The sequence below is a fragment of the Apis cerana genome, linkage group LG12 (genome assembly GCF_029169275.1).
Source record: "Apis cerana isolate GH-2021 linkage group LG12, AcerK_1.0, whole genome shotgun sequence".
Classification (NCBI taxonomy): Eukaryota; Metazoa; Arthropoda; class Insecta; order Hymenoptera; family Apidae; genus Apis; species Apis cerana.
In genome coordinates this window covers 9,559,612-9,572,953 of record NC_083863.1, presented here as the reverse complement: position 1 = coordinate 9,572,953, position 13,342 = coordinate 9,559,612, and the positions used below count along the sequence as shown (strand labels likewise).

The 13,342-nt window shown below is 46.8% G+C and overlaps 1 protein-coding gene and 1 long non-coding RNA gene across 6 annotated transcripts in view; one reads left to right on the top strand and one right to left on the bottom strand.

The window, feature by feature from the left end:
- The window catches only part of LOC114577616 (uncharacterized), a 118,310-nt gene that overhangs the window by 16,644 nt on the left and 88,324 nt on the right, over window positions 1-13,342 (bottom strand). The window lies entirely within an intron of this gene.
- The window catches only part of LOC107998379 (Krueppel-like factor 3), a 237,423-nt gene that overhangs the window by 146,085 nt on the left and 77,996 nt on the right, over window positions 1-13,342 (top strand). For 3 of the 5 annotated variants that reach the window (XM_062083134.1, XM_062083133.1, XM_062083135.1), the window contains one exon: window positions 2,029-2,079. The exons of the other annotated variants lie outside the window; for them this stretch is intronic. In XM_062083134.1, the coding sequence (XP_061939118.1) occupies window positions 2,029-2,079 (51 nt within the window). The remainder of the gene's footprint in view (window positions 1-2,028; window positions 2,080-13,342) is intronic. 5 annotated transcript variants of the gene reach the window in all.

Below are 13,342 nucleotides of genomic sequence, written 5' to 3'. Positions count from 1 at the left end.
CAATTACCCGGTAATTAAAGCCACCGATTACAGAAGCGAGTTTTGCGGGGCGTGAACCGGTAATTGCGATACCGCTTACCCGACCGAGTAAAAAAATTCCTCGGACAATGGCCACGAGCTAACAACCAGCAGATCTTAACTCCATGCGCGCACAATCGCGCAAATGGAGTCGCGCGAGTGAATAGGATTATCGTCGTCGACTATCGACGTAAGTACATCGGATTAACGGTGGAAAAGATTGCGTTCGAAACGCGGCTTGGCGTATATATAAACGCGATAATTTCTGAACGCGTTTCGGGATGCTATTAATCGCGTCTATTAATTGAAAAGTTATCAGAATCTATCCGAACTGATCCTACCTCTGAAAATGGAGAACGAGATAAACGTTTCTCCCCCTCCTCCTTTTCCTCTCGAGCGAAGAAAAGGAGAACGGATGGAATTATTTATAAGTCGACTCGTTGCTACCTTTATTTCGAACGATTACACGTTTCAACGTGCTCAAAGGGAAATAAAAAAAAAAAATTGGAACGAGGCGAGTCCAAGTCTCTTAATTATTACGTGGCTTGCCGCGTGTAATACAGTGGCGTTAATTAGTATCCTTAAGAAAATACTCGGGGGTCGTAATTCTCCGTTTCGATTTATAATACGTTTAATTCGAGGCTGTCCGCTTGTGCACGGTGGTAAATTGTTCTAGGCGAGCGCGGCCTCGTATCTGATCAAATTGCACCTACAGCCATATAATTCCCTCCCTCCCTCGAAACGGCCGACCCGTCCATTTAACTTTATTATGACATCCGTTAAACGAGAGAGTCCTTGCGCCGGATTAATCGCGCCACGCCAGTGTAATTCGCCAGTTGGACGGAGAGAAAGATAAAAATTATCCTCCTCTCCCTTCCCCACGTTTATCCCCACGCATCGGAACTCTCGTAAATCCTGCACCCTCCTCGCGCGAAAAAAGAAGACTCGCGTCCAGGAGCGTCGCGAAGGAGGCGCTGCTGGTCGTGCAGAGCGACCGTTGTGCGCCGATCGCTGATATCTCAAATAGACACGTTAACGTAGGCCGTGGTACGAGCCTAAGGGCTTCCACGGGGATCGCTATATGCGGCTGACGTTCCCGGTTGCCTTGTGTAGTTGCCCTGTAAAGGCGCCCTCCCCTCCCGCTCGGCCCCGCGGTGGTTGCGCGCCTGCAACGTGCTGCCTGCCCGACCTAACCGTTATCCGGTTAACGAGCTACCACCGCTACGCCGTGCTACACCGGCCGCACGGTATACCCATTGCGCATGCACGAAATGTAAACGTGGGAACCGGAATTGGTGAGGCCAGGGACGACCTGGCGTCGAGACTACGGCGCATCCTCCGGGTGAGAAAGGACGAGAGGCGACGAGAGATGGTCGCTCGCCGCTTCTTGCTCGTATAACGATCGGATGGGATGACACGTTGCGGTTCAACCCCCTCGACGCGCTTACCTCGGCTTCTTCCATCATCTGTTTCTCGCGGAATCGTTTCCTGCGATCGACGAAGCTTCGCTGAGAGGCTTAATCGTTTCTCTTTCTTTTTTTCTTATTTTTAAGATAAGTGAGTTTGGGCGGATGATTTTGTAGACGGGTTAGGTACGGATAGGGTTAGGTGGTTGACGTGGAATATTTAAGGCTTTTATCCGTGGCAGTCGGTTTCCCATGATCTCTGATAAATTCGTTACCATATCTCTTATAGTAAGTACGCTCTTATGCGCGACTATTTGCATGAATCCTAAAGTGCAGTTATCATGCATGCATGGAGCGTAAACGTGGGAACTGTAGGTTCTAGCCGGTAATTTAAGCATAAAGTTCTCGAATACAGAGGAATTGTATTTTCGAACCAAGTATCAATTTTCTGTGAGTTATAGGTTAAGGGAACTCGAAGTGAAATGTTTAAGAAAATATGATATTCGTCCGTATGATTTTTACCTTAAATTTTTATATATACATATATATATATATATACGTATGACATTTGTTTTAACGAAAATGTTTCTCCTCTCTGTTCCAGGTGAGTCTCTCAGCAACGCTTTAATTCTCGAATTTAATCTCGCAGGAAGTGGTAAGTGTTTCGAATGTAACTTTCGGATGAAAGTTTATATTCATACCCGTTAAGGAATAAATGTTTTACGAAAATGATATTTAAAAAAAGGGAAATCAGAACGAGAAGATAAAATTTTAAAGATAAATATACGTGCGTACGTATATTCGATTAAAATCGTAAGAAAGTTGCGGCTCGATCTCTCTGATATCAGAAAAAAATCCGATGTTGGTCACGTACACGTACGTAAACGAGCAATGTCCCCGAAAAATTTAAGGCTACGTCCCTTCCTTAGATCGTGATAACGCGTCTCGCGAGCCGACGCGTGTATAAATGCTGTAAGGATTTGCAGGTGCATCGCTTGCATTTTCTGCCTACGGAACCTGGCGGGAACAGGTATCTCAATTTGTCTCGTCTCTTTACTATCTTCGCGGCGAGACAAGTTTATCTCCTTGTAAAGAGAGAGAGAAAGAGAGAAATATAGAGAAAAAATACAACAAAATATCCAGAAAGTGTCTCTGTTCGCGCTTTAACCTCATTCTCCTTCGAAGAAAGAGAAAAGAAAAAGAAGAGGGGAAAAAGAAATGTAACGGAGAACGGAGAAAGAAACGAAGCGTTGAAAGAGTGTTGAAAATTATAGAGGCAGGCTTGTAAAACGGTCGAGGATTGTAAAACGCGAGATTGGCTGAGAAAACGTGATATTCCCCCTTTCGGTTTCGATCGAAATACCGTAAAAAATCCGATCGTTAGAGCAGTTTTCCAGGGTCGGACCTGCTACGAGTGACATTTGAGTCCTTGTTAAGGTTTGCCGCGCGACCTCGTCGCCCCTATCGCCTCTCCATCTCCTTCTTCTTTCCACCTGGTCGGATCGGCTTCACCTGCAGGCGTCTCGCTATGCGCCAATCTTCGCATCTCTGCTCGCCCCCGCGGATTAGCGAACCGATCCCTCGTCCCGCTATACGTACGCTGTATACCACTCTCACGAGGGCTCCAATCTGATGGCGACTCCTCGCTTATTCTCGCGATTTCGATGCACCGGAAACGATTGATTCGTGGACTACGTGAATACCGCTTCGTTGTACGAACCTGGAACGATGGTGAGCTACTGGGTAAATTTTATTCATCGATGCCTATATATTATTTTTAACATTATCGGGTGAAAATGGGAAAAAATTTTTCTCTTCCTTCGAGAGATAATGCGCCATTTCCCATGATTTCGTATGTTGGAATTACTCCAAACTCGCGTGTTCCGCGTGTCGATCAAACGCAATCGTTCGTAATCAACGGTATTTTCAATGTCGTTCCATGTGGAATTCTTCTTGACAATTTGGACGAGACGTCGATCTGAAACGAACAACAGCGTCAAGTACCTTTTGCCTACCGGTAAATGGGTCGATCTGTCAATTTTTATCTCGTTACAATTGCCCCTAATTTTATTGTACCTCGACGAGGAAAGTTTTCGCGTTAATTAATTAAGCAGAGATGGTGGAAAATACAATGTAATATTTCACACGGTCGTAAAAAAGAAAAAATTGTAATAAATAATGCATCAAACTTTCCTCCGATAGAATATTTATATAAGAAAGCACAGAAAGATAATTTCCCGTGCTAGTCTTTACCGTCGATCCTTCGAACCGAGATTACCACCATTGCCCTCCCCCCTCGTCCGTGTGCCCCACTCTCCACACACACACACACACAATTACAAATGATAATCACCACGCAATTTCCATTAACCTCTCTCGCAACAACGTAATAGAATCCAGAGTTCCCGTTTCCATCGATTCAACGCAAACAGAAAATTCCATTCACCATACGCGCCAGGCATATACAACTGGAACCCAGCCTAACGTATGTAAGATCGTGTCCCTCCTCCCCCTCGATCGATCGCTTTTTACCGATCTAGTGAAACGCGTTCCCCCAATACCCCCCGCGAACATTATTTATTTTTCTTCCGCGAAATCAAAGAACTCGAATGCAGATGACGCGATACGAGGAGGTGGAGGAGGAGGAGGACAACTTTCGATGGAAAGCAGCTCGATCCCAGCGACAATCGTGTCGATGATTATCAATCGAGAATCGACAACGCGACGTCGAGGGGAGAAGCGCGGCTTGGAGAAGAAACGGCCCCCGTTTCCCGTTTTAACGTCATAATAATTCAATCGCGATCGAGAGGAGGATCGATTTTTGCCGATGGACGTAAGAAACCCGAGGAATTCCTCGGGTCGATCGACGCGAGATTTCCGCTGTCGCCGATCCGGGGAGGAGGCGGGGGGCTATCTCTCATCTATCTCGAAGGATGGTCACAACCTGTTCGCGATATAATTTCGCTATTTATAGTGGACAGCGTGCCGCCACGATTAATATCTCTATCCTTCTTTGCCGGTTCCCGACCGTGGGCTCCGGATCGGAAAATGCGTTCCTCATGGGGAACACGTATCTATCTCGTCGACGTGTGTCACGGTATACATTTATATACGGAGAAAAGTTTCGTCCTATACATTTTAAAACGGAGGAGGAGGATGGTTGAATCGGAAAAATGCCTCGATAAACATCTCCCTTTTTCTGAAACCGTCCCGAAACAAATATTCTCCGTCGACTTTTTCTCCGGGCGAGGATAAAATCATCTTGAAATACAAATTGGCCGGATGATGAAAAGCAGCCTGGCTGAAAACCAATGGCCGAGCCCTCGACGGGTAATTGTTCCAATCAATCGTCTCGCAATCGACGATCCTTTACTGTTTAATTTCATCCATTGGGATTAACCCGTTTCAAACGCTCGAATATATTATAAATAACGTTCATTCGCCTTATTAACCTCGATCATTCAGTGAAATTATCACTATATATATATATTTTCACGCTCGCTTCTTTTTCCTCGCGAATTCGGAGTGGAAGAGTTTCGAGACGATCGAATAACGATCAGCTATCCCCCGTTTCCGATGCATAGATAGACCGAGAAGAGAGAGAGAGAGGAAGGGATCGGATCGTTAGCCTTAACTCGGTGTAGCTCGGCGCGGCGATTGGCGGAAGATGTACGGGCAACAAATGAATAACAAGTCTAAGTCTAAGGGGAGGAAGAAGGAGTGGAAGGTTCCCCGTGTAAGACTTATCGATTGCGAGAGAGGAGCGATCGAGAGAGGCTTGCGGATCGCCGTTCGGCAAGATATCGGGAGGTGGTATCGGGAGCCGAAGAGGCCATATGCACCCGAGAAATAACGGTCAAGATCAACTCTCCTCTACCAGACTCTCCTCTCTCGTCGAGAGGTTCGAGGGCTCGCGTTCGATTCCGCGATACTGACAAACATATTGCCTTATAGCGGCCGGAACAAATGGCAATATATTGCATGGTTCGCGCGAGCACAGGGATCCCTTCGGTAGGTTCGTTCCCATAGGACATGGGAGAAGGAAGAGGAGAAGCAGAAGAAGAAGAAGAAGAAGAAGAAGAAATGGAGGGGGGGAAGAGACACAGGCAAACGATGAACCGGCCTCCACTCTCCCACGCCGGTGGCTCGTAATCCCCGTTCCGCTATGGGAGCTTCTTCTCTGGCGGATCAACGCGTTCGTTCCAAGAGAATTAATGCTTGCGGATCGCGAGGTGACGAGTTGTATACACCAATGGGATAATTAAATATTTCCCTCCGTTTACGTTTATTCCAATTACCGCGATTATCGGAATGAAAATGGAATAATGGAGTTTGGGTAAAGGCAAGGCGAATTCGATCCGTCGTGAACTCGGGTTGGGACTGGAGGGGAGAAAAATGGAGAGGAGCGAGAGAGGAGGAGCGGTGGGATATCGACGGCCGCGAGGATTTATGGAGGGCAGATGGTGGCGGCTACTGAGGTAGCCGATCGCGGGGAAGCCTCCGGCCGATCGACGGGGACGGGAGCCAGGGCAAAAGGGTTGTGGAACGGAGAGGGGGAGGGAGAAGGGGGGGACGAGCAATGTGCACGAAGATGTTATCTCTCCGCTGGGGCGGAACATCGAGGGTGGTGGCTCACCGCGATAGTTTATACTTACTCGCACTTACTTTACTAGCTGCTAGCCCGTACGAGATACGACGATACCATCTGACGTACGGGGCCCCGGCCGCGTTATAAAGACGTGACGATGCGCGATAACGAGGCATAAGAAACGACGGATTATTAATTTCGCGTTGCTGCCGTACGCGTGACGATAACTCTCTCTCTCTCTCTCTTTCTCTTTCTCTCTGTCTCTCTCGCTGTTTTTCGAATCTCGACGAGCCTATTTCGCCGCTTCGAGAGAAAATTGAGAAAATCGAGGAAGGAGTGATGGAATCGGTAGCGGAAATATTTGGTTTGGAAAATTTGAAATAATCTACCGATTATTTTCAACCACGTTCCAGCTTGGATGGAGGAAGGGCGCTGTAGGTGCCAATTTTCTTTTCCTTTCTTTTTCCTTTTTTTATTACGCATGACCTCAGACAACGGAATTAGCACACGATTAGCACAGGCCAGACGGGCGTTTACATAAAAGCTGCATTCGCGAGATCTCGAACGTGCGTCGAATGCACGTACGTTTTATTATAGGAATGCGTGTCCGTGCATAAAAGAATCTTACCACTTCGCCTCGGATCTAGGAACGTGCGCGCAGAATGTCACGTATATACGGAAAAAGTGTCCCACTTTTGGATTAAAAGAGAACAGAGAACTGTTTAATTCTTTCAACCGGTGAAAGAGAATCGTAAATCATCGTTTACCGTTTTTTCTTCTTTCTTTCTCCTTATTTCCTATCTTTTTGGAGAGGAATTCGTGGTAATTATGAAACCAAGTTGTTATTCCGTGCTCCAATCGTCCCGCGATAATCCTTACCATCGATGACCAAGCGAAATCGATTATATTAGGATATCCAAGCCTCTCGTCTAAACTTTCACGTTCTATTTCAGATCCATTCAACGAAATTTCTCTCACAATGGGCGTAAAAATAATTTTGTTCTAGATAAACAAACATGCGTACGCTGCGTGGAATAATCTGTTGCACGGGAGTGTTGCGAAGGTATTCACAGCCTTTCAATAGCGAAGATTAAACGGTTATTACTAATGGTGAACGTAGAAATATCTTACGTAAAAGGAAGGCAAAAGAGAGAGAGAGAAAAAAAAGCACAACTTCTCGCAATTTCCCACGTGTGTTTGGAAAAGAAAGTAAATCCTAAAAGGGAGTAGAAATAAAAAGTAGAAATTTCTACTCGAAAAGAGATACCACAAAACGATTCTCTGAATTCAACTTCCAATCGAAAAAAAAAAAAAAAGACAAAGATATACCTGTTCAGTCGTTTTAGTTAGCACAGCCGGGCAAACCAATGCACGGAGACTCTTGGGAAACGGCGAAGGAGCCACGGGATCATTGAGCAACTTGTTCAGAATTCACCGACAAAGTTATCCGGACGTGATCTCGCGGCGAGCACATTGTTGCTCGTAATTAGTCGGTGAAAAATCAACGAGAAGAAAAACAATCGCAACCGTTCCAACGGCGACCCGTTTCCAACTTGACGAATCGTTTATCAGCTAGCTCGTGTTATAATGGTTTTCGTGTATATATATATGTATATACACAGGGTGTGGCAATAAAAGTCGGGCAATGAAGTCGAGGAAAAGAAAAAAAAAAAAAGACAAATTCTCCGGACAAACCATCGCTGGATGATGAATTGTAGCTACGCCCCCTCCCATCCCCCTCCAAAAAAAGGCATGTCCACGAAACGGACGGAGAATAAATCACGTCACGACTCTCGTCAAACGTTTATACAATGGAATCATCGCGGGCCGACACTTTCCCATGGGACGGATCTCACCCACGTGCGTTTATATCAGCCACGAGGATCTGATTGGTTTTGGATCCTTGCGATAGCAAGGAAAAGGAATTTAATCCTTTCAACTGTTCCTTTCGAGAGACGAGAAAAAGGGTAGAATAGCTCTCGTCGAGAGCTTCTTTCTCTGCTTCTTGACAATTAATACGAGCTTTGGAACGTTGGAAAAAGTCGGATTCATCGAGAAATAAAAGGGAAAAATGAAAGGAAGAAATTGTTCCAACGGCGCCATCTCAAATTTCCGTGGGTCGGCTTTTAAGAAGAAGTATCGTTGCATTAAACGGCGCATTAACCGGCATCGATAAGACCCCCGGCTTCTGGCTTCTGCGGGGAGGAGAGGCGCGCGTTTCTCGAGCGGACCAGGTGCACGGCTGTCCGAAACGCGAGTAATAACACATTTAATGCTAATTATGCCCATTGCAGGCGCGATTGCTTCATCCTCCTATACGATTAACCATATCGGATCGGTATATGACTCTTAACCGGTTGCTAAGCATTGACGAAATCCGTTTCACCCATGCTGCTTGTATAACGAAACCATTCGAAACGAAACGAAACGAATCGAATCGAATCGAGTCGGCGCGAGTGGAAAGTGGAGGTAGATCGGCACGATCGGTATCGAGTATCGATGCTGGACCCACCCATCGATAAAAAAATTGCGTTTGAACGGAAAAATGAAGAATGGCGAAAAGAAGGGAAAATAAAGAGATAAAAAGGAAGGAGAGGGAGAGAGAGAGAGAGAGAGAGAGAATGACACGAAGAAATCGATCGACCGTCGTCCCCTTTCGATTTCTAGAGCGGCAAGAGATCCTTTATTGTTGGAGAACTGGCCGGACAAGAGAATACGAGGGAGAGTGACAGCGGAAAAATAATGAATTATGCGGCGAAGCGTACGCGTACGATAGGTTGCACGCGCTGCACTTCGAGATTAATCTGTCACGGGGCCCGTTCTCTTCCTAGCTCGTGCCGCGATCGGTTGATAGATCTACGTCGAACCACGCCTGATTTATATGCCGATGCGACAACGGAACGGAATGTAGGGAAAATACTCGGTCGAAACGAAAGTGGAGATTATGCGCATCGAGAGAGCTTTGCACGGATTCGGATTATTTTATTTTATTTTACTTTATTCCTTCTGCGTAATCGCGAAAGAATTTCTTTCTTCCTCTTTCTTTCTCCTCTCTTCCTTAATTTCGAAACTATCCTCTTTTTCTTTTCCTCCTCAAACTTTCCACTCGAGAATAATCGAAGACTTAAATCGCACAATCTGTGTACGCAGTGTATCAAGATACAACGTTGCGAGGATTTATCTTATACACGTTCCGTTGGAGGAAGTAGTTTTGCCAGATTATCCGCATAATTTTCTCGTCGAAATGGCGTAGGTGATCGCGCTAAGAGGAAGGCGTCGAAGCTCGAAAGAGCGGCGATGCGAAGGCGAGTGGGACGTGACGTGTGGGTGACGTACGTGCGAACCAGGACACGGCTCTGTGTCACCGGGTATTCAGATTGTCCTGTTACCAATAATACGAGGGCTCCTCGTTGAAAGGCAAGCGGCGCTTATACGTCATGTACACGCGTGACAAATTACCGTCACCGACCCGCTCCGCTGCTAATCCCGTTTCTCCCGATATCGCCATTAGATCGGCTCGCTCTCGTGCGAGTTACGCAATCGGCCGCCTATCAAACCCTATATATCGCTCGTTGCCCCGATTTAATTGCTCTTAGAAACTCGCCACCGAAAAAATAAAAGAAACAAGGAATTCGTTTGTCTGGTAAGCGTCGATTATCGTACAGGATTCGGTTCCCCTCGATGCAACTTAAGCAGGAATTTTGGTTGTAATTTTATCTCGATCGGTGCTACAAGGAGTACGAATTTATAATAACCCTTTCCCTCCTCTCGAATTAAAAAATTCCGAACGTATGGAAACAAAATTGGAAATTCGCTCGAGACTCACCAGAGGCGATCACCCGAGTGTTAAAGAGCGTTTGCCGGCCACGCCTCTTAACCCTCTTCCTTTCACGCGTCTCTCCCGACAATTTCTATTATACGACTGTTCTCCTACACGAGCGCGCGGTGCAATATTATCATACGTTCGAGATAAACGTTTTCGAAACGTTTTTGGCCCGCAATTATCGACACGCGAGCGCATCGACGCCGCTATCATCGTGGTGAACGAAGGAAGAACCGCCTCTCGTTCGATCGGCTCTCGTGCCTGTCATCTCGGCTCGCCTGTCATCTTGCCACGGGAGAACGTGTTTCGGCGCGTCTCCTATCCTATCTCCTCGCCGGGATGTATTAGACGCGCGCACAGTGTGCGAATTAGAAAGAAGAGAGGGGAAAAAAAGTGGAGCAAATTGCGCGGCGAGAAACGCACAATGACACACCTCGATAGAACTTGGCCGCGCGGCGATAATACGCGCCGACAAGGGACGTCGTGGTGCCGAGCCCTTGCCAGGCATTCATAAATAAATTTTTAATCGGCTGCCCTCGAAAAGCAGGAGAGCACGCGGGATTGTACGAAGTCACTTGTCTCGATATGTATAATTCGTTTGCTTCGAAAGTTACGAGAGTAATTATGGGGAGGAGAGGTGACAATGGAAGTTGGCAAGTTTCCTTCCTTTCCGTTCGTGGTTTAAAGATTCCCGCTTTTTCCTTCCTTTTTCTTTCCAATCTTCCATAAGTTGTGCACGAGTATCTCCGGTATAAATCAAAGGTTCGTTTCGTGGCTGCACGGCCATAGATAGGCATAATATCTTAGTCGTCGAGGTCAAGGCGAATGCGTCAGGCTCGTTTACTGCTTGCACACGTGCTGGTATTAAACGCCACGATTCATCAGAGGTAGAAAATAATCCGTACCCGCGCGGAGAGAGAGAGAGAGAGATCTTTGGGAAATAGCAGTATTTTCGAGCATCGAGTCCTCCTTTTGAAAAATAATCCTCCAACTTCGACAACCGGGCTCGCGTGTGTCGTTTATACGATTATACGTTTACGAGCAATTAATCGGGATAAAAGTCGTTGCTTACAACTGGAAAGTGATGTCGAAAGAGAAAGAGAAATTCTTCGTGAAATTGAAATTTATTCGTGAAACCTCCAGATTCAATCTCTTTTTTTTTTTTTACATCATTAAAATCACGAGTAATAAATTTTTTAATAAATCCCCCAGATTCGAAAATAGATCTATCTCTCGTTTACGTCCACGAAAAACCAGATATTAAACGTCTATTTAATAACGCCATAAGCGCTTGTACTTTTCGTATATTTAACGATACTCGAATCGAATCAGGTATCGATCAGACGTGCCAAATATTACAAATCGACGCATCAAGCTTAACAAAAGCTCAATTTCCATCTACCGATTTGAAAACTATCGATCTTTAATAAAATCATCGCGTTCCAATTTCATTTCCAATATCCTATACGGAATTCGGAGAGCGTCGAACGGAAAAAAGGGTTTTGGATCGACACACAGACACGTGCACGCACACAGGGGGTCGGCGATGAGCGTTCGAGATTCCTCCTCGCGATTCGACCTCGCCGTTCGAGGCGTTCGCACGAGTGAGTCGTAAAACTTTCTCACCGAGAGCGCGGCTCTCTCAAGGCTCTCCGAGGAGAAGGGAAAGGAAGGAGAGGAGAGCCGGCCGTGTCAGCAGGATCCGCGACGATCCACCAGCCGTGGTCCGCTCGAGATATTTAGCGGCGATCGGAAACAACAACAAGCTGCCGTCTAATCACCGATCGACTACCAAGGCGGTCCCTCGAACCCATCGCGACCGAGCGTGTGAGCGTGCGCGGAGAGGTTGAATCACGCTAACTAGGCTCCACTCTGGATCTCTGTGTGGTCGCGGGGATTTCACTCGCGTGAAACCATCCACTCTTCTCCTCTCTTCTTTCTTTCTTTGCCTCGCGTGCATCTCCGAGGGATGGATTTTCGATGGGAAGGGATAATTGGGAGGAGGATCTAAAACGCGCGCTCGATTAAATCGTAGCGAGAAAATTTCTTTCGTTCGATTTTTACGATTCCAACTTTCGATCAATCAGGCTTCCCGATTCTGATTTAATTGAGACTGACTTGGGGAGGAGGAGGCTTCTTCTCCTTCCAAGAGATGATTTTTAATCGCGTTAAAACGTATATGCCAGATATCTCATCCGAAAGGAAGAGGATAACTGGATCACCCTCCGTATTGGCCCGTGCTCGCATTCTTCGCTCCCGTCGCTTATCGTCCATCCACGACGACCAAGGAGGCCCGAGCTTTATTCACCTCCCGGCGTAACGATCCGCTCGGCGTGTTGGCGTGGTGATTCACGAGTAACCGCTCGGCCTTTCCTTCCGTCCGGACTCACGATTCACGTGTCCCCCCCTCCTCGAGTGTCCATCCAGCTTCTTTCAACGTTTACTCTTTCTCTCTCTCTCTAACACACTCCGTGATTTGCCAACGAGAAACAAGGTGGCGCGTTCACGCGGCCAGATGTTTCTCTCCCCTGATTCCTCGCGAATAATTAACTAGCGGGCAGCCAGTGTTGCGAGTGTTATTACACCGGTTCAAATTAGTCAGCCTGTGTAATTGGCAGCTGTTCAACGGGGGCAGGGTAACTCGTACTTATCGAGAGCCGGGTAATTCGGATCGAACCGCGTAGTCGCAGATTACGAGATTAGATTGGGAAAAATTCGAGCGAGCGAGTAGGTAGGGATTCGATGCAATAATACGGGATCCCGGGTATGAAGATATTATGCAAAAGGGGGCCGAGACAGGCAATTTACATAGGAATTGGCTCTCCATCGATCGTGGCAACCATCCGACGAAACATACGATATTCGACGATCGATATCCGATCCGGAAGAAGTGCGGCGACGATATATGCCTTATCAAAATGGATCGCGTATCACGGTAACACGTATCGAGTGGTACATCTCGCTCCACCTATTCCAAGCTTCACCACGTTTTCACCTTGTTATCGAAAGATTGTCACGCCGGTAGATCCGTATCGGCGTCGTAGTTCACAGCCCGACGACTACCCGGGAGGAAACTCGCGTTAAATCGTGCCATCGAACGTTCCCCGTTTCTCACTTAGCTTAGGGAGGGGAGGAAGGAATAAAGTCGGAGAGAAATTGGACGCCAGATGGGATACCACGTCGTTGAGTAAGACTTACTTAGCCTCGATTTAATAAGCCGCATTTAGTTCAGCAGTAGACAGTAGTGAAAAGAAAAGAAAAAAAGAAAATTGGAATTATTTCAGGCGGGCGTGTTCGAAAGAAAGAGAAGAGAGGAAACGACGAGAGACGAAACGACGACGAGAACAATCGGTGATTGCGCAAAATCATTGTAATTGCTCATTGTACAGCAATTTACACGAGTGCAGGGGGCGGCGTGGAGTCCCAATATCGTGGCCTGTATCATAGCGCGGCAAACGGGCCGCAAGAGGTTACCTTGGCGCGGTACATTCCCTTATCGGCAAATCG